Raw genomic sequence first — 21,451 nt, 5'->3', positions numbered from 1 at the left:
TACCCGGGATGTGATCTATTCTGGAGAATGTTCCATGGGCAGTAGAGAAGAATGTGTATTCTGTTGCTTTGGATGGAATGATCTGAATATATCTGTGAAGTCCATCTGGTCCAGGGTGTCATTTAAAGCCTTTGTGTCCTTGTTGATCTTTTGCTTAGATGATCTGTTCATTTCAGTGAGGGGGTGTTAAAGTCCCCTACATGTATTATTGTCAATGTTTTTCTTTCATTTTGTTATTCATTGGTTTATATAATTGGCTGCTCCCATGTTATTACTTGCCAGTCCAAGTAATCTGCTTGGGTTTGCTCTCGGTAGCTTTTGTTCCCTGAAAGCTTTCTGTACTGCTTTGGAAGATGAGAATGAAAATGGTGACCTCCCAATCTCTGGCCCTGGACGAGCTGAGAGCCCAGGGCCCCACTCCTCAGTGAGCCCCAGAGAAAAATAGTCAATCACTCCTGTCTGCCTGGTCTCCGGCTGCACTCCGTCCTCACCCGGCCTGTGCCCGAGCATTTCTATCTCTGGCACATGACATCCTTAAGCAGAGCAGACTTCTAAAACTTCTGATTCTGTGTTCTGCTGCTCTGTCACTTGCTGGTAGCCGGCTGATGGAGGCTTCCTCCCCTTGTAGTCTATCTTCTCAAATATCACCTCAGGATTCACTTCTCCGCACATCCTACTTTCCAGAAAGTGGTCACTTCCTTGGTTCTAAGATTTGCAAGTTTTACTATTACATGCCTGGGTGTTGTTCTGTTTTCCTTGATCTTGGGAGGGGTCCTCTCTGCCTCTAGGACATGAATGCTTGTTTCATTGCCCAAATGAGAGAAGTTCTCAGCTACAATTTGCTCAAATATATCTTCTAGTCCTCTCTCTCTCTCCAGCCCCTCAGGGATCCCAATAATTCTGACATTGGAACGTTTCATGGCATCATTTATTTCTCTAATTCTGTTTTCATCACGTTTAAGCTGTTTGTTCAAGGCCTCCTCCTCTTCCTTCCTTTCTATCAGGTTGTGTTCTAGATCACTATTCCTTCTTCTGCCTCATTTACCCTAGCTGTTAGAGTATCTAGATTAGATTGGATCTTACTGATAACATTTTTAAGTTCTGCCAGATCAGCTCTCATTTCTGCCCTTAAACAATCTGTTTCCATTAACTGTTTTCTCCATTCTAGCTATTGTCTTCAGAACTGTTACCCTGAAGTCTATTTCTGACGTATTGTTTATATCCATATCCTTTTGTTCTGAGGCAGAGGTCACAGTCTCTGAATTTTTCCTATTTTGGGGGTTCCTCCTCTTAGTCATTCTGTGAAGGGGTGGTTGAGGGAATGTACAGAGTCCAAATTATTGACCACGATCCAAGCAAGATGCACCTGTTTCATAGGGACCTTAAGGTTGTTGGCCTCTTGTTCTTCCAGCCTTTCTTCTGGGGGAGGGGCCTGCCATGCTGTTACTCAGGCAGTCCTTGCCCTGCCCCTGTTGTGGGGGGGGCGGGGATGGGCTCAGTGAAAACCAGATTCGGGGGGCTTTTGTTCTCTGGAGGCTTTCCCTGGTGGCTTTCCATGTGTCTTCTGAGAGAGCAGAAGTGACCATATCCAAACCTCTGTCTCAGAACAGAGAGAGCGCAGGCTGCTTTCCACTGAGCTCTCCAAGCCACACTGTCTCCATTTCTGTCTGTGCTGCTATAAACTGCAGGGTCTGGGTTGTGTGTCCCTCCGCAGTGCTCCCAGTCCTCACCTCCAGGTTGGGGCTAGTCTCTGCCCTTTGTGTTTCTAAAACCTTCAGCCGCTCCCCCCTCCTTTTCATATGCAAGCCCCCCAGTTTCCGGTTTCAGTCTGGGGTCTGCCCTAAAGTCCTTTCCCAGCTACTACCCATCTGAGAGTCTTTGCCTGGTCCCCAGCGCAGGAGGCTTTTGCGCTCCAGAGGTGCAGGATCCCCAGAGGCTCCCTCTGCCTTCCATTTCTCTTCTGATACCTGCCCACAGAATCCCGGCTCCCTGCTTCATACCTTGAAAACAACCGCCAGGGATATTCTGTTTGTAGAGATCCAGATCTATCTTACATCTAAGGCTGATTTTGTGGATCTTCATAGTGATCTGGTAGATATCCAGTTCAATTCAGGGGACTAGTTGAAATAGGGTTCCCTACTCCTCTGCCATCTTTGCGACATCCCCAAATGAATAAATCTTAAAAAAAAAAAAAACAAACAAGAAATAAATCCCTTCCTTAGCATCTTTCCATCACTACCACTCCCAAAAGTCACTTAAAGTATCATTCAAATTTTAAAACATATTAGGTCCCTGGAAGTGTCTCAAAGTTGACATAATGTGGCCAGGCAAGGAGGCCTGGGGAAGAGTGCATGCTGAGTCCTGCTTGCAAGCCAGCCAAACGACATGAGTTCTGTCATCCTAACCCAGTCCAAATATAGTGCTGAGTCAAATAGTGCCATGCAGGAATGCTTTCTTCATGGTTGACCTTTGCTGAAAGGTGCTCACTAGCTGGGATTTCCTGTTACTTTCTGGCTTAGAGCATCACAGAATAATCCCGATGGTCACTTGTATAATAGAATCTATGCTGTAGAATAACCAAGAGTTTTTTAAAAGGCAGATTCAGCAAGCGGGTTTTTCATTCAGCCTATAACACAGAACTTTGTTTCTTCCTCCAAACCCTGTCTCCCTGTGTCTCCCTAACAAAGTGACAAGCATCACATTCTTCTCTTCTGCCTAACCAGCCACAAAGCACCTATTCTTCCCTTATTTTTTCCTCAGCCCCTAAATTTATCCCAAATCATTTGGTCAGGACTCTGTATTACAAATGCTTTCTAGTTCCTTTACTTCTAGTTCCTCTCTTTTAGCCATTATCTTAGCTAAATGTCATAATGAGCTTCTTTTAAAAAAAGTCACCCCAGTATCTTAGTTCCTTTGTCATCTCCCCATTACTGCAGGAAAACTCTAACATCCTTGGGGTGATCCTGGTCTCTTCACTGTCTTGCCCCAACCTGCTATTCCAGCCTTTCTTTTCATTCCCTTCAACTAACATGTGATGCCCTTTGTAAAATGTGTTTGGCCATCTTTGGGCTTCTACTAAAGAATGTAAAACATAAGAATGTGTAAATAGAGCACTAGTTATTCCCAACTACCAATAATTAAGCAGTTACTGTATTAACCCTGACAGTAGACATGAACAAAGCCCTGAAACACAGCATTTACAATTTCCCTTTACTATGACAGATATGAGTTGGTATTGAAATGTGCTCTATCCAATTGTGATCTGCATTTTGATGCCGACTTGTAAGGTCCTGCAACATGCTGCCCAAGCACAAAATGCTTTTACTTCTCTTTATAAATTCAGCTTGCTTCTAAGTTGATTCTTTGCACATTGGAGGAACCATTAAATAAGAATTTCAGAAAGTATGTTTCATGGTACACTAGTTAACTAGAGGCTAACAGCTGTTAATCCGGGGGAAAATATTTATAATCTCTGCCTTTTATAAAAACATTTCTGGTTTGTTTTTCTCTAGAATGTCTCAAAGCCTTTAATATGCATTGTGACTTTTAAGAGAGGATGGGGGGCATTAGAGCATGTAAACTTTCCCAAACTCAGTGTTCTTGAAAATTTTAACTTTTCATTTTTTTTAGTATGTTATGTTAGTCACCATACAGTACATCATTAGTTTTTGATGTAGTGTCCTATAATTCACTGTTTGTGTATAACACCCAGTGCTCCATGCAATACGTGCCCTCCTTAATTCCCATCACCAGGCTAACCCATCCCCTCACCCTCCCCCTCTAAAACCCTCAGTTTGTTTCTTGGAGTCCATAGCTCTCGTGGTTTGTCTCCCCCTCTGATTTCCACACCCCCCTTCATTTTTCCCTTCCTTCTCCTAATGTCCTCCATGCTATTCCTTATGTTCCACGAATAAGTGAAACCATATGATAATTGACTTTCTCTGCTTGATTTATTTCACTTAACATAATCTCCTCCAGTCCCATTCATATTGATGTGAAAGTTGAGTATTCATCCTTTCTGATGGCTGAGTAATATTCCATTGTATATATGGACCACATCTTTATCCATTCATCTGTTGAAGGGCATCTCGGCTCTTTCCACAGTTAGGCTATTGTGGACATCGCTGCTATGAATGTTGAGGTACATGTGGCCCTTCTTTTCACTACATCTGTGTCTTTGGGGTCAATACCCAGTAGCGCAATTGCTGGGTCATAGGGTAGCTCTATTTTTAACTTTTTGAGGCACATCCACACTGTTTTCCAAAGTGGCTGTATCAACATGCATTCCCAACAGTGTAAGAGAGTTCCTCTTTCTCCACACCCTCTCTAACATTTGTTGTTTCTTGCCTTGTCAATTTTTACATTCTAACTGGTGTAAGGTGGTATCTCAGTGTGGTTTTGTTCATCATCATTAGCCATCAGGGAAATTCAAATCTTTTCATTTTTTAAAAATTTTTTATTGTTATGTTAATCACCATACATCATTAGTTTTTGATGTAGTGTTCCATGATTCATTGTTTGTGCATAACACCCAGTACTCTACGCAGAATGTGCCCTCTTTAATACCCATCACCAGGCTAACCCATCCCCCCACCCCCTCCCCTCTAGAACACTCAGTTTGTTTTTCAGAGTCCATCATCTCTCATGGTTCGTCTCCCCCTCTGACTTACACCCCTTCATTCTTCCCCTCCTGCTATCTTCTTTATTTCTTAACATTTATTGCATTATTTGTTTCAGAAGTACAGATCTGTGATTCAACAGTCCTGCACAATTCACAGCACTCACCATAGCACATACCCTCCCCAGTGTCCATCACTGAGCCACCCCATCGCACCCACTGCCGACCATTCCATCAACCCTCAGTTTGTTTCCTGAGATTAAGAATTCCTCATATGGGTGAGGTCATATGACACATGTCTTTCTCTGATTGACTTATTTCACTCAGCATAACACCCTCCAGTTCCATCCACGTTGTTGCAAATGGTAAGATCTCATTCCTTTTGATGGCTGCATAATATTCCATTGTGTATATATACCACCTCTTCTTTATCCATTCATCTGTCGATGGACATCTTGGCTCTTTCCACAGTTTGGCTATTGTGGACATTGCTGCTATAAACATTGGGGTGCACATACCCCTTCGGATCCCTACATTTGTATCTTTGGGGTAAATACCCAGTAGTGCTATTGCTGGATCGTATGGAAGCTCTATTTTCAACTGTTTCAGGAACCTCCATACTGTTTTCCAAAGGGGTTGCACCAGCTTGCACTCCCACCAACAGTGTAGGAGGGTGCCCCTTTCTCTGCATCTCCGCCAACATCTGTCGTTCCCTGACTTGTTAATTTTAGCCATTCTGACTGGTGTGAGGTGGTATCTCATTGAGGTTTTGATTTGGATTTCCCTGATGCCGAGCGATGTTGAGCACTTTTTGATGTGTCTGTTAGCCATTTGGATGTCTTTTTTGGAAAAATGTCTGTTCATGTCTTCTGCCCATTTCTTGATTGGATTATTTGTTCTTTGGGTGTTGAGTTTGATAAGTTCTTTATAGATTTTGGATACTAGCCCTCTATCTGATATGGCATTTGCAACTATTTTCTCCCCTTCTGTCGGTTGTCTTTTGGTTTTGTGGACTGTTTCTTTTGCTGTGCAAAAGATTTTTATCTTGATGAAATCCAAATACTTCATTTTTGCCCTTGCTTCCCTTGCCTTTGGCAATGTTTCTAGGAAGAAGTTGCTGCGGCTGAGGTCGAAGGGGTTGCTGCCTCTGTTCCTCTTTAGGATTTTGATGGACTCCTGTCTCACGTTTAGGTCTTTCAACCATTTGGAGTCTATTTTGTGTGTGGTGTAAGGAAATGGTCCAGTTTCATTCTTCTGCATGTGGGTGTCCAATTTTCCCAACACCATTTGTTGAAGAGACTGTCTTTTTTCCACTGGACATCCTTTCCTGCTTTGTCAAAGATGAGTTGACCATAGAGTTGAGGGTCCATTTCTGGGCTCTCGATTCTGTTCCATTGATCTATGTGTCTGTTTTTGTGCCAGTACCATACTGTCTTGATGATGACAGCTTTGTATTAGAGCTGGAAGTCTGGAATTGTGATGCCGCCAGTGTTGCTTTACTTTTTCAACATTCCTCTGGCTATTCGGGGTCTCTTCTGGTTCCATACAAATTTTAGGATTATTTGTTCAATTTCTTTAAAAAAGGTGGATGGTATTTTGATGGGGATTGCATTGAATGTGTAGATTGCTCTAGGTAGCATTGACATCTTCACAATGTTTGTTCTTCCAATCCATGAGCATGGAAGGTTTTTTCCATTTCTTTGTGTCTTCTTCAATTTCTTTCATGAGTATTTTAGAGTTTTCTAAGTACAGATCCTTTGCCTCTTTGGTTAAATTTATTCCTAGGTATCTTATAGCTTTGGTTGCAGTTGTAAATGAGATCGACTCCTTGATTTTTCTCTCTTCTGTCTTGTTGTTGGTGTATAGGAATGCCACAGATTTCTGTGCATTCATATTATATCCTGCCACTTTACTGAATTCCTGTATGAGTTCTAGCAGTTTTGGGGTGGAGTCTTTTGGGTTTTCCACATAGAGTATCATATCATCTGCAAAGAGTGAGAGTTTGAATTCCTCCTTTCCAATTCGGATGCCTTTGATTTCTTTTTGTTGTCTGATTGCTATGGCTAGGACTTCTAATACTATGTTGAATAACAGTGGTGATAGTGGACATCCCTGCCGCATTCCTGACTTTAGGGGGAAAGCTCTCAGCTTTTCCCCATTGAGAATGATATTCGCTGTAGGTTTTTCATAGATGGCTTTTATGATATTGAGGTATGTACCCTCTCTCCCTATACTCTGAGGAGTTTTGATCAAGAAAGGATGCTGTACTTTGTCAAATGCTTTTTCTGCATCTATTGAGAGGATCCTATGATTCTTGTTCTTTCTTTTGTTAATGTATTGTATCACGTTGATTGATTTGCGGATGTTGAACCAACCTTGCAGCCCAGGGATAAATCCCACTTGGTGATGGTGAATAATCCTTTTAATGTACTGTTGGATCCTATTGGCCAGTATTTTGGTGAGAATTTTTGCATTCTTGTTCTTCAGGGATATTGGTCTAGAATTCTCCTTTTTGATGGGGTCTTTGTCTGGTTTTGGGATCAAGGTAATGCTGGCCTCATAAAATGAGTTTGGAAGTTTTCCTTCCATTTTTATTTTTTGGAACACTTTCAGGAGAATAGGTATTAATTCTTCTTCGAATGTCTGATAGAATTCCCCTGGGAAGCCATCTAGCCCTGGGCTTCTGTTTGTTGGGAGATTTTTGATAACGGCTTCAATTTCCTTAGTGGTTATAGGTCTGTTCAGGTTTTCTATTTCTTCCTGGTTCAATTTTGGTAGTTGATACATCTCTAGGAATGCACCCATTTCTTCCAGGTTATCTAATTTGCTGGCATAGAGTTGCTCATAGTATGTTCTTATAATTGTTTGTATTTCTTTGGTGTTGGTTGTGATCTCTCCTCTTCATTCATGATTTTGTTGATTTGTGTCATTTCTCTTTTCTTTTTGATATGTCTGGCCAGGGGTTTATCAATCTTTTTAATTCTTTCAAAGAACCAGCTCCTAGTTCAATTGATCAGTTCTATTTTTCTTTTGGTTTCTAGTTCATTGATTTCTGCTCTGATCTTTATTATTTCTCTTCTCCTGCTGGCTTAGGCTTTATTTGCTGTTCTTTCTCCAGCCTCTTTAGGTGTAGGTTTAGGGTGTGTATTTGAGACCTTTCTTGTTTCTTGAGAAAGGCTTGTATTGCTATATAGTTTCCTCTCAGGACTGCCTTTGCTGTATCCCAAAGATTTTGAACAGTTGTGTTTTCATTTTCATTGGTTTCCATGAATTTTTTAAATTCTTCTTTAATTTCCTGGTTGACCCATTCATTCTTTAGTAGAATTCTCTTTAGCCTCCATGTATTTGAGTTCTTTCCAACTTTCCTGTTGTGATTGAGTTCTAGTTTCAAAGCACTGTGGTCTGAAAATATGCAGGGAATAATCCCAATCTTTTGGTACCGGTTGAGACCTGATTTGTGACCTAGGATGTGATCAATTCTGGAGAATGTTCCATGGGCACTAGAGAAGAATGTGTATTCCGTTGCTTTGGGATGGAATGTTCTGAATATGTCTGTGAAGTCCATTTGGTCCAGTGTGTCATTTAAAGTCTTTATTTCCTTGTCGATCTTTTGCTTAGATGATCTGTCCATTTCAGTCAGGGGGATGTTAAAGTCCCCCACTATTATTGTATTGTTGTCAATGTGTTTCTTTGCTTTGGTTATTAATAGCCTTATAAAATTGGCTGCTCCCATGTTAGGGGCATAGATATTTACAATTGTTAGGTCTTCTTCTTCGATAGACCATTTAAGTAGGATATAGTGTCCTTCTTCATCTCTTATTACAGTCTTTGGTTTAAAATCTAATTTGTCTGATATAAGGATTGCCACCCCAGCTTTCTTTTGGTGTCCATTAGCATGGTAAATGGTTTTCCACCCCTTCACTTTCAATCTCGGGGTGTCTTTGGGTCTAAAATGAGTCTCTTGCAGACAGCATATTGATGGGTCTTGTTTTTAATCCAATCTGATAGCCTGTGTCTTTTGATTGGGGTTTTTAGCCCATCTACATTCAGGGTAACTATTGAAAGGTATGAGTTTAGTGCCATTGTATTGCCTGTAGGTGACTGTGACTGTATATTGTCCGTGTTCCTTTCTGATCTATGCTGCATTTAGGCTCTCTGTTTCCTTAGAGGACCCCTTTCAATATTTCTTGGAGAGCTGGTTTCTTGTTTGCAAATTCCTTTAGTTTTTGTTTGTCTTGGAAGCTTTTTATCTCTCCTTCAATTTTCAATGAGAGCCTAGTTGGATATAGTATTCTTGGCTGCATATTTTTCTCGTTTATTGCTCTGAGTATCTCATGCCAGTCATTTCTGGCCTGCCAGGTCTGTGTGGATAGGTCTGTTGCCAATCTAATATTTGTACCATTGTAGGTTACATATCTCTTCTCCCGAGCTGCTTTCAGGATTTTCTCTTTGTCTCTGAGACTCGTAAGTTTTACTATTAGATGTGGGATGTTGACCTATTTTTATTGATTTTGAGAGGGGTTCTCTGTGCCTCCTGGATTTTGATGCCTGTTTCCTTCCTCACATTAGGGAACTTCTCTGCTATTATTTGCTCCAGTATACCTTCTGCCCCTCTCTCTTTCTTCTTTTTCTGGGATCCCAATTATTCTAATGTTGTTTCATCTTATTGTATCGCTTATTTCTCAAATTCTGCCCTCGTGATCCTGTAGTTGTTTCTCTCTCTTTTTCTCAGCCTCTTTATTTTCCATCATTTCATCTTCTATATCGCTGATTCTCTCTTCTGCCTCATTTATCCTAGGAGTTAGCACCCCATTTTTGATTGTACCTCATTAATAGCCTTTTTGATTTCGACTTGGTTAGATTTTAGTTCTTTTATTTCTCCAGAAAGGGTTTCTCTAATAACTGCCACTCTTTTTTCAAGCCCAGCTAGTATCTTTAAAGTCATGATTCTGAACTCTAGGTCCGACATCGTACTAATGTCCATATTGTGTAGGTCCCTGGCTGATGGTACTACCTCATGTTCTTTTTGCTGAGGTGATTTTTTTTGTCTTGTCATTTAGTCCAGAGGAGAATAGATGAATGAGAGAACAAAATGCTAACAGGTTAACAACAGCCCCAGCAAATATACTCTATACAAATCAGAAAAGACCTGAAACCAGGGGAAAAGAAAGGGAAAGGAAGAAAAAAGAAAGAGAAAAAAAAACACAAAAAGAAAAAGATAAAAACAAAAACAGAACAATACAAAAAAACAGAATATGATCAGGCTAGTGCATATATCAGTGCCACACACTAGATTTTGGGCATATTTTGGTCTCTTAGAATAAAGTGCCTCCTAAAATTTTAAAGAAAGAAAGACATATATGTACAAAATAAGGTTTGATATAATGGAGGGATGGAAGGTGACTGTAAAGATAAAAATTGTAAAAGATTTTATAAAAGGAACTGATGATAAGAAGTTGTTTGAAAAAAGAAAGAAGAAGATTAAAAAAAAAAGAAAAGACAAAAGGGAGAGAATGTGATCAGGCAGGAGACTAGAACCAAGCCATACACTAGTGATTTAGGGTATATTTTGATCTGTTACAAGAAAGCGTATCTTAAAATTTTAAAGAGAGAACAACTTATATATATATGCCAAAAATAAGAGTAAGTACTCTGAAGGGATAAAATATCACTCTAAAAATAAAAAATAAAAAATGTTTTTTTAAAAAAGGGATTGATAAGATGTTGGTTGAAAAAGGGAAAAAAAAACAGTTAAAAAATTATCTTTCATAAACTAATGAATCATAGTAAAAAAGCCATGAATTCTATGTACAGTATTCCCCTAGTGCTGGAGTTCTCTTCTCCTTGCGCTGTAAACTTGCTCTTGGCTTGCTGGCTGTTTGTGCTGATCTTCTGGGGGAGGGGTCTGTTGCCGTGGTTCCCAAGTGTCTTTGCTGGAGGCGGAATTGCCCCACCCTTGTTGGTCTGGGCTAAGCAAGCTGCTCCGGTTTGCTGTCAGGAGCTTTTGTTCCCTGCAAGCTCTCGGCACAGCTTTGGAGGACCAGGGTGAGAATGGTGGCCTCCCAGTCTCCATCCGTAGGAGCTGAGAACTCAGGGCCCCGATCCTCAGTGCGCCCACAGAGAAAAGCAGTCACTCCTGTCTCCCTGGTCTCCAGCCGCACTCCGTGCTCACCTGGCCTGTGACCGAGCATTTTTCTCTCTGGCATCCGACCCCGTGTGGAGTCTGCAAACCCAGCAGATCCCTGTGGTGTGCTCCTGCACTGCTCCTCCCCAGGGAGGAAGAGGAGTCTCCCCAGCTCTGCCGCTTGTTGGGTCCCTGCTGGAGGCGCAGTGGTCCGACTGGGCCGCGGATCACAGTTTATGGCCACCCCGAGGTGAGAGCCCGCGCCTCAGCTTTGTCTCTGCAGCCGGCTTCCCCGCTCCAATACCTGGGAGCTCTGCCACACTCAGGCACCCCCGGTCTTTCTGTGACCCCGAGGGTCCTGAGACCACACTGACCCATGAGGGTTCCACCCCCCCACTTAGCCACTGGAGCGACATCCCTCAGCGTAGCGGACTTCTAAAAGTTCCGATTTTGTGCTCCGCAGCTCTATCACTTGCCAGAAGCGGCCGACGGAGGCCCCCTCCCCCGCCGTCTCTCCTCCCGAATATCGCCTCGGATTCACTTCTCCGCACGTCCTACCTTCCAGAAAGTGGTCACTTTTTTGTTCGGATGGTTGTTGCTACTCTCTTCTTCGGTCTTCTGTTGAGTTCATAGGTGTTCAGAATGGTTTGATCCCTATTCAGCTGAATTCCTGAGACCAGACAAAATCCAGGTCTCCTACTCCTCCACCATCTTGCTCCGCCCCAAAATTATGTTTTGAAAAAATAATTCCATAGTACTTCTTTAGGCAGTCAGACCCATGACTTAAGTTTCCACTTAAAGGAGCCACCTGGGGGCCTACTCCTCTGTCAAGACTTCCCTGGAAGATTACATCTGAAGTCACTGAGATTTGTCTACAACTTCTCTTAACAAGAAAGTCAAGGGATGCCTGGGTGACTCAGTCAGTTGAGCATCCAACTCTTGATTTTGGCTCAGTTCATTATCTCAGGGTCGTGAGATTGAGCCCTGAATCAGGCCCTCTGTTAGGCCCTGTGCTGGGCATGGAGCCTGTTTAAAATTCTCTCTCTCCCTCTGCCCTTCCCCTCAGCTCTCTCTCTCACACACACACATAATAACTCTCTCTCAAAACAAACAAACAAACAAAGTCAACTGCACTGATCAAGCCACGTTTCCCAAGGGGAGCAAGCATTCTTTATGGAGCAAGATAAACACTTCTTGGAAGAGAGAGCTCATGAGCCATACTTGAAAGATGCTTTGGGAAATGTCAATTTTTTCCTCACCAAGCATCTATTCCCTCTTCTGCTGGTACCAGCTCTTGGTTTTCCTTGAAGAATGATCCTCCTGTCAGTCTCCAACAATATGGTTTATGTGCCTGGCTCCATCCTACCTTCACTGGCTTGAGCAGTTGACAGCTGACTCCAGCCTAGCCAATAGCTATACCATCCCTGTGGTTGTTCAGGAATTAAAAAGGTCAGTCTAATAAGAGCCAATTCCATAACTTTTGCTAGAACTGTTGGAAAAGGGATGCATCTTATCTTAGGGACCATGTGAGGCCTTTGGAGTGGGCCTACCCAAGAGTTTAGAGAGAAGACAGAGCAGAGCAAAGAGATGGAGAGGGGCCAGGGTCTGCTCAGAGTTGGAGTAGGCCCCTAGGTGGCTCCTTTGAAGTGGAATTGTCTGTAGACAGCATCAGGACACTTTTTGGATAAGGATGAAAACTCCTCCAGCCAAGTTTTGGTTCCAAGCAAGCTATATTGCCACCTAAAGATGCTGCAGGTTAAACCTCCTTCCAGGTCCCAAAGAACACTGGAGGAGGATTTTACTGAAGAAAGCATGCAGGAACTTCAATCCTGAAGTCACAGTACTGGCAAGTTTGGGCAAAAATAATTGGAAAATTAGAGGGCCATAACATCTTGAGTCATACACTTCCTCTACCACCTGCTTTCAGGTCACCACCACCTTTCCCTAAATAACTAAAAAAAGGTCCTCAGTTTTCATAGCCTCCCATATTCATTCTCCACAGACCATCTAGAATCATCTTTTGAAAATGTAAATTCTGTTATCATTTTCCTTCTTAAAATCCTGTGATAACTTCTTGTTCACATGAAAATAAAATCCAAATTCCTTACCATGACCTACTTGGCCCAGTAAGATCTGTCCCCAACCTCCTGCTCCATTGAATTCATGTCACTCTAAAATCTAACCATTACAGGCTTCATTTGGTTTATCAAACACACCAGGTTCTTTCTAACCTCAGAGCTTTGATTTTGCTGTTTGTATGAAGTAGACTACCTCATGTTCTTCTCATAGCTGAATTCTTAATCTTCTGGTCCACCTAAAATGCTACCTCCCTGAAGACTTCTTTTGCCACCATTTCTTCTCAACTTAGATAATTTTGATAATTTCCTTTATGTCCTTCAATCATGTAATTTTATTGCTTCTTAATAGCTAAAGGTAAGCTATGCAAAGACAGGAATCTTGTCTATTTTCTCCATAGAATTTTTTTTAACTCCCAGAATGAATGAGCCCCATATTTAGTATTTAATTAATATTTGTTGGATAAGTGGATGGGTGGATGGATGGATGGATGGATGGGCAGATGGATGAATGGGTGGATGGATAAATGGTGATTGCCCATGGGATTGCAATTCCTGGTCTCTACTAAAAGTAGCCATCCTCAATCTGAAGCACTGAACCTAGGTAACTTTATAACAAAAGAATCTCCAGATTTTAATGCCATAAAGCAGGTGGCAGGAAAGAAGTTTTTCAAAACAGACTACCATCAAGTGCAGAAGCAGACAATTCAGATGAGAGTCTGTATTTTCCATTGTAATAACATTAACTGAACTATTAGGATCAGGTGCTATGCACCTTGATAATTCACATCTATTTCCTTTGAGACAACTATTAAATTCTAAATTGCCATGTTGTTTAAACTACCTTATTTTGGAAATGAGGAAGAACTTTGGGAATCAAATAAAACAATGTATACTTTGACTGTCTGTGGGTACTTGTCTTACTCCAAGGATGGTCCATTCTGGGATTAATCTGAGCACATTCAGCTGTGCACTTCACCTGGTAGATACCAGGCAGTCATGGCATTCAAACCCTTGACACAAGATGAAAGTGGATCTGATTCTGAATTCCTTCCAGCAGTGATACTTCTCAGCATCATCAATCACTCCAGCCCCAGAGAGTGGGCAGAGAGCTTTGGGCTAAGGTCTCCAGCAGTCCTTCAGCTGATAAATGTGTCTGCAGGCTCAGAGACATTTTCTGTGTGTTCTTTTGATCAAAGTAAAGCATTATAGGGTAAAAAAATCAGAAGATAAGAAATAGGTTACTATGAAAGGCAAGTTTAATGCACACATACCTTCATCTTACGTCTCAGAGATAAATTTTTTTAGCGATAATTTAAAATTGTTTATTTTCTTTCTTGTGTTCTTTACCTCCATTGCTCTAAATAATATGAACATCCGTTTATTGATTTGTTAGATTTAGACAATATCTATTGACTCTCTAAAAGGAGAAATAAGGATTTAGTTCACCTACTGTCCCCAACCCAACTTATCCTCTCCTCCATATTTCATAGCTAAATTATTTTAGTTCTTCCATTGATTACATTTTCCCCAGATCTTATTATGACACTATCAAACACACAAAAGGTGAAAAAAATTTACAGTGAGCACCCATATTTACATCACTTAGATACTGCAATTAACATTTTACTACACTTGCTTTATCACATATCTATCTATTCATCCACACCTATAACCATCCACCTATCCATCTTATTTTTTTGTTTCAAAGCAAGTTGAAACATTAGTCTGCTCCTCTAAACACTTCAGCTTACAGTATTGATCCAGAGTTTAATATTTGTTTATAGTTCTCCTTTTTTTGAAGTAAAATTTTTCTTTTTCCTTTTGAAATAAAATTTACATAAAATAAAATGCACAGACTTTAAGTGTACCTTTCTATGAGTTTTGATAAATGCATATTCTTTTGTAACTCAAGGCTCTGTCAAGATATAGAACATTACATTCTTTGTCTTCTCCCAGCTAATCCTTCTCTCTCTGCCACCACAAAGACAACTACTTCTTAGATTTTTTCCATCACAAATTAGTTTTCCCTGTTCTCTAAGTCATATAAAAGAAATCCATATAATAAATATTGTTTAATTGAAAGATTTTATTTTTCACTCAACATAGTATTTTTGATATTGGTTTATGGCATTCCCTTTATCAATAATATCTTCTGGTTATTTACCTATTCTCTTATTGATAGACTCCTAGCCTGTTTCTAGCTTTTGGTCATCATGAATAAAACTACTATAACATTCTTCTACAAGTATTTCGTGTGTGTGTGTGTGTGTGTGTATTTTATCTATATCTATATCATCTATATCTATATCTATATATCTTGGAATGGAATTGCCGGGCCATAGAGTAAGTATATATTTAACTTTAGAAGAAACCAGAACTTTTTTCCAAACTGCATGTGCCCTTTCATATTCCCACTAACAATGTTTGCAAGTACTAGTTGTTCAATATCTTTACCAGTATTTGTCCTTTAAATTTTAGCTGGTCTGATAGGTGTGTAGATGTATCTTATCATAGTTTTAATTTGTATTTTCCTTATGACTAATGCCATTAAGTAGTTTCTCATGTGTTCATTGGTATGTGTATATGTGTGTGTGTGTGCTTGTGAGGTGTGTGGTCAAGTTTTTTTGCCCATTAAAAGAATTGTGGTTTTTTTTTTTGTCTTTTTATTTTTGAGTTGTAGTAGAAGAATGAGGTCTTTGTCAAATTTTTAGTTTGCAAATATTTTCTATCAGTCTATGGCTTGCTTATTCATTTCCTTAATTGTGTTTCTTGGCAAACAAAACATTTTAATTTTGATTAAAATTAATTTTTTATTTATAATTATTTCTTTCTGTGAAATGTTTGCCATCCCTAAGTCACAAGGATATTCCCCTATGATTTTCTTCTAGAAACTTTACTTATTATATTTTCAAAACACCTTTATTGAGACATCACTTATATACTATAAAATTGTTATGTATGCAAGTCAATGATTTTAGTATAGTTATAAAGTTGTGTAGCTATCACCATAACGTAGTTTTGGAACATTTCTATCACCTTAGAAAATTTCTCATGCCTATTTACAGTCAAAACCACTCCTACTTCCAGCCAAAGCCATTCACTACTCTGTTTTCTATCTCTATAAACTTGCTTTTTGTAGACATTCTCATTTCTAGAAATTTACCCAATGAAATTAAAACATGTATGCACAAAGACACACACACATATTCATAGCAGCATTATTTATATTAACCAATAACTTGAAGTAATTTAAATAATATATTTATTATTTATTACTTGTTCTAGTAACCCTCCTGGTAACACTTTATGGATGAAAATCTTAGCAACCCTAACTTTTTCTCTACCTCTTCATTTACTCCATCCTCACCCCTCCATGTTCTACCTCTATCAGCTACATTTCTAATTCACCTCTGAAAGTTATTTTAATACATCTTTCCACCTCAGTTAAGCTTTCCATTCTTTGTCCAAGAGTGTTTACATTGTTAAAATTTAATAAACAATGTTTATATTATTAAGCATATAAGCACTCACTTTACTCATTTATTCACTCAAAAGTGCCAGGCAGTGTTCTAAGTGTTGAAGTTACAATGGTGAACAAGACAGGTAAAGTCCTCTCAGGACAGGGCAGGAGACAGTGGGTAAAAAGACAAGTGAATAATTTAATTGTCCAATCAATTATTGTGGTACTAAGAGCAGGATTGCATTTCATCTCTGGGTGTCTCATTACATTACTCCTGTGCCAGAATAGAAGGTGTCTCATGGTAAAGTCAAATGGGCTTGCTTTCTTTAATTGCTTTTCATTAATTACTTGAAATCTTGCTTCATTGTGGTGTTTCATATTTGGGCTTAAATTCACAAGATATATTTCTTAAAAAGAATTAAAAACTGAAAAGAAATTAATAACAATAAAATCTCTATACTATTGTTGTTATTTATTTGTTTCTAGCCTCCTGTTTTGCTTCACTTTACCCTTCCAGGACCCTCTGTGGTTCTGTTGCAAATCTTCCAGGGCTAATAAATATGTAGCATTTATTAAACTGTTACTAATATAGATGCTTCATTTCATTTGGCCCTCACAACCCTATGGGATAGGAGTTATTATCATTCCCATTTTATGAATCAGGAAATTAGGGCTTAAAGCGGTTGACTTGACTATGAAATAGTATGTTGATACAAGCTTTTTGGAAAGCAATGCAAGTGATGTACCAAAACTCTATAATATTTACATCCTTTGAGCCAAACTTGTAAATTTGTTTCCTAGAGTAATTGAGGAGAAGAAAAGAGCTACATTCAAAAATATTTTCACTGCGTATAATCTTAAGAGTGAAAAGGTAGAAACAATTGAAATCTCAAACAAAAAAAGAACTTACAGAACATCAGTAGAATAGTAGAACATGACTGTTGAAAGAAGGAAGGAAACAGAAGAACCAGAAAGGTTCTTTTCTTGCTCTTCTGTGTGGAATCCACTATTCCTAATATTCCCATGTCTTCCTCCTTCTTGGTTATTTGTTTAGTTTTGCTGAAAGACGTATGAAAATGTCTTCCTTCCTTCTTGCCTCCCTCCCTTCTTCCAATCCTTTTTTTTCCCCTTCTTCCCTGTTTCTCCCTCTTCGCCTCACTTCATTTCCTCCCTTCCTCCCTCATGTTCCACATTTTTGTTCCCCAAAAAATATTCTGATGTTTTTAATGTGTCACTACTGTATTTCTATGCATTCTTTCAAAATATTACTGGTTTTGTTTGTTTTGTGTTTTTAGTTTTTTAATATCCAAGGTTACTAATAAGAACTATTATTTATTTTTCATTCCTACACTTCATAGGTGAATTACTTTTTGTCCCTCTATTAGGATATTCTCCTTATTTTTTATGAGAATGTGCCTAGGCATGGGATCTTGGTGGATCTGCAGTAGGCCTTTTTAATCTGAAACTCTGCTCTAAGAAAGTCTCTTCCAGTATTTATTTGATAATTTCTTCCCATCCATTTTATCTGTTCTCTTCTTCTGGGGTTTCTATTAGATGTTGGATCTTCTGGATTTTATATATATATATATATAAATATAAATATTTCATATATTTGTTTTTTAATCTTTATTCTGGAAGATTATCTCAACTTTGCTTTCCATATTTTCCATTTCTTCATGTTATTTGTATTTAATTTACCAGTTTAAATTACTCTTTTTGTTTTATGGTTATTAATTTTTTTTAATCTTGTTGAATATGTTAGGAATCTTGTCTTCATTTCTTTTTAAGTTTCTATTCCCTGAACTGTTTCCTCTAGGATTATGTTTTCTATTTTATATATTTTGGCCTTTCCCTTCCATCTTGCTGACTCTCCTCATATGCTTGGTGATCTTTGGGTAGTCTCCCATGTTTATACAGTTTCTGACTAGGAGCTCTCTGTTGTGTGGGGAAGAATCATAGTGTCAGGCTTCAGACCAAAATCTATTTCCTCCTTTGTCAGAATGAGGAGGGCTTCACTCTGGGGTACTGTTACCCACACAAAATGCCTTCATGTCCCCCCATATATTTTTTCAAAGTTTTTAGAGAAAAGCCACCTTGGGAAGAATGCTGTATTACTGAGTGTCCTCCTCTGGATACGGAGGATGAGAGTGGTGGCTACTTGTATGATGGTACAGACTTCTAAAGAATTACCCTATTTCCAACCCCTTCTTATCTTCATCTTAGTTGTACCCAGAGACTCTATACCTGGATCCTATCCAGGGTGCTGAAGGACAGACTGGCTTCCATGTTCACTATAGCCCAGTAGCTTTCTCTATTTCACTAACTCATTCCACAGAACTATTTGTGGATCATTTTACTTGTGGTACTCTTTTTCTCTTTCTTGTTTATTCCTTTTGAACAAATAAATTTTATTTTAACAAAGGGTCATAAGCAAATGAACATTCACATTCTGCCACCTGGAACTTGGATCTATTGAAGTATTGCCAGAACAATCCATGAGCAAAACTGGAAGTTTATAATTCCTGGAATTCCTGGCATTAGCAATATATACAGGTTTTTCACATGTTATGTACATGAAATATGTATTAAAATGTCTTTGAAAATTGCTGTCTTTACTTTTGTGATTGGCATGCCAAAAAAACCTCTTTCTCTTTTTGACTTGGCTGCCAGGAAGTGCTGTTAAATTTAGTGCATAATTATGGAAATGATCTCAATTCTGATTTCACTCTTAAATATATTTTGTTTTACAAATAATCCAATCAAGAAATGGGCAGAAGACATGAACAGACATTTTTCCAAAGAAGACATCCAAATGGCCAACAGACACATGAAAAAGTGCTCAACATCGCTCGGCATCAGGGAAATCCAAATCAAAACCTCAATGAAATACCACCTCACACCAGTCAGAATGGCTAAAATTAACAAGTCAGGAAATGACAGATGTTGGTGGGGATGCGGAGAAAGGGGAACCCTCCTACACTGTTGGTGGGAATGCAAGCTGGTGCAACCACTCTGGAAAACACTATGGAGGTTCCTCAAACAGTTGAAAATAGAGCTACCATACGATCCAGCAATTGCACTACTGGGTATTTACCCTAAAGATACAAATGTAGGGATCCGAAGGGGTATGTGCACCCCAATGTTTATAGCAGAAATGTCCACAATAGCCAAACTGTGGAAAGAGCCAAGATGTCCATCGACAGATGAATGGATAAAGAAGAGGTGGTATATATACACAATGGAATATTATGCAGCCATCAAAAGGAATGAGATCTTGCCATTTGCAACGACGTGGATGGAACTGGAGGATGTTATGCTGAGTGAAATAAGTCAATCAGAGAAAGACATGTATCATATGACCTCACTGATATGAGGAATTCTTAATCTCAGGAAACAAACTGAGGGTTGCTGGAGTGGTGGGGGTGGGAGGGATGGGGTGGCTGGGTGATAGACATTGGGGAGGGTATGTGCTATGGTGAGTGCTGTGAATTGTGTAAGACTGTTGAATCACAGATCTGTACTTCTGAAACAAATAATGCAACATATGTTAAGGAAAAAGAAGACGAAGAAGATAGCAGGTGGGGAAGAATGAAGGGGAGTAAGTCAGAGGGGGAGATGAACCATGAGAGATGGACTCTGAAAAACAAACTGAGGGTTCTAGAGGGGAGGAGTGTAGGGGGATGGGTTAGCCTGGTGATAGGTATTAAAGAGGGCACATTCTGCATGGAGCACTGGGTGTTATGCACAAACATTGAATCATGGAACACTACATCAAAAACTAATGATGTATGGTGATTAACATAACAATAAAAAATTATTTAAAAAAATAAATAAATATATTTTATCTCCAACTAATAACATATATATATGTTTGAGTTAATCTCATCTTTTAAAAGATAAGTAAAACACATATTGTAAATGTATATAATTCGTATTATTCATATTCATATAAATATTTACATATCAATATATTAAATATATGTGTTTATGTATTAAATATATATTTATATAAATAGTTACATATTTATATTATGTATGCAAAATAAATAAATGCATACTTGATCTTCTGTATAAAATATTAGTATAACTGGGGCCTGAATTTAAGCACTGTCCACAGCTACAGTCCAGGTCCAGGTAATCTGGTAGGTAGGCTCCCCTGGGGACCATTTTTCAAAGCACTAAGAGTTTTCTGGCAGAGTACTCACCTTAGAGAAAGGAAGCCAGGCATGAAAAGGTCACTGCAGGAAAAAAAGCTTCATGTTTTTGAGTTTTTGATAGAAGGAATATTCTGAATGCTAGGTGCTACTTGTCACCTAGAACATCTTCCAGCCCAGCTCTTCAGGGACTCATATTTGAGACCAATGGAATTTAATATAAACTCTTCATTTTCTTTTTTTAATTTTTTTTTTAATTTTTAAAATTTTATTATGTTATGTTAGTCACCGTACATTACATCATTAGTTTTTGATGTGGTGATCCACGATCCATTGTTTTCTTCTAACACCCAGTGCTCCATGCAGTACGTGCCCTCCTTAATACCCATCAAATTCTTTATTTTCTTGATGAAAATAGCACTATGGGGTCTTTTAGTAGAGGGTAACGAAAAAAAGAAGAAAGTATACATATATGGTTTTATTTTTTGTTGTGTTTTGTTTTTAGTTTTCTAATATCCAAGGTTACTCAAAAGAACTATTATTTGTTTTTCATTCCTACACTTCATAGGTGAATTACTTTTTAGTAGAGGGTAACCAAAAAACCTTTGTTGTTTTTTCTTTTGTTTCAATAGTTTATAAACATGAATGCCATGAACATGAGGAAATTGGAGTGGTGAGCCTGTTTATTCATCAGGGCATCTTGAAGTGGAAGGTGGGCTTGGGGTTTGATATTGGAGAAACTGACATTGACCTTTGACAGGGTAGTTTTAGAGAGTGCAGTGGTTCCATGTGATAAGGGAGAAGAATTCTCAGCTCCTAGGGGCAATCTGACAGGGAGAGGTAGAGGAGGAAAGGTAGTATGGGAGGAACATATAAAGAAGCCATAAAAGTTGTATGGTGTTGGGATTCAGAGTCAATGGAAATTTCCCTCAGTGGTGTATTGGATAACATTTTAAAAAGAGTGTGCATCCCAGGGGTGCCTGGGTAGTTCATTTGGTTAGGTGAGCGGCTTTTGAT

General features: G+C 39.1%; 1 protein-coding gene across 1 annotated transcript in view; it reads left to right on the top strand.

The window, feature by feature from the left end:
• Positions 1-21,191, top strand: part of LOC148163193 (endogenous retrovirus group K member 13-1 Env polyprotein-like) — a 68,109-nt gene extending 46,918 nt beyond the window's left edge. The window contains exon 2 of the mRNA XM_088026929.1: positions 21,067-21,191. Coding sequence (XP_087883055.1) covers positions 21,067-21,191 — 125 coding nt within the window. The remainder of the gene's footprint in view (positions 1-21,066) is intronic.
• The last annotated feature ends 260 nt before the right edge of the window (positions 21,192-21,451 follow it).

The sequence above is a fragment of the Eumetopias jubatus genome, unplaced genomic scaffold (genome assembly GCF_037043125.1).
Source record: "Eumetopias jubatus isolate StellerSeaLion01/CBP00866 unplaced genomic scaffold, mEumJub1_p1.0 scaffold_10, whole genome shotgun sequence".
Lineage (NCBI taxonomy): Eukaryota > Metazoa > Chordata > Mammalia > Carnivora > Otariidae > Eumetopias > Eumetopias jubatus.
Note: the sequence above shows the minus strand (reverse complement) of the source record. Positions and strands in the feature narration are given on the sequence as shown.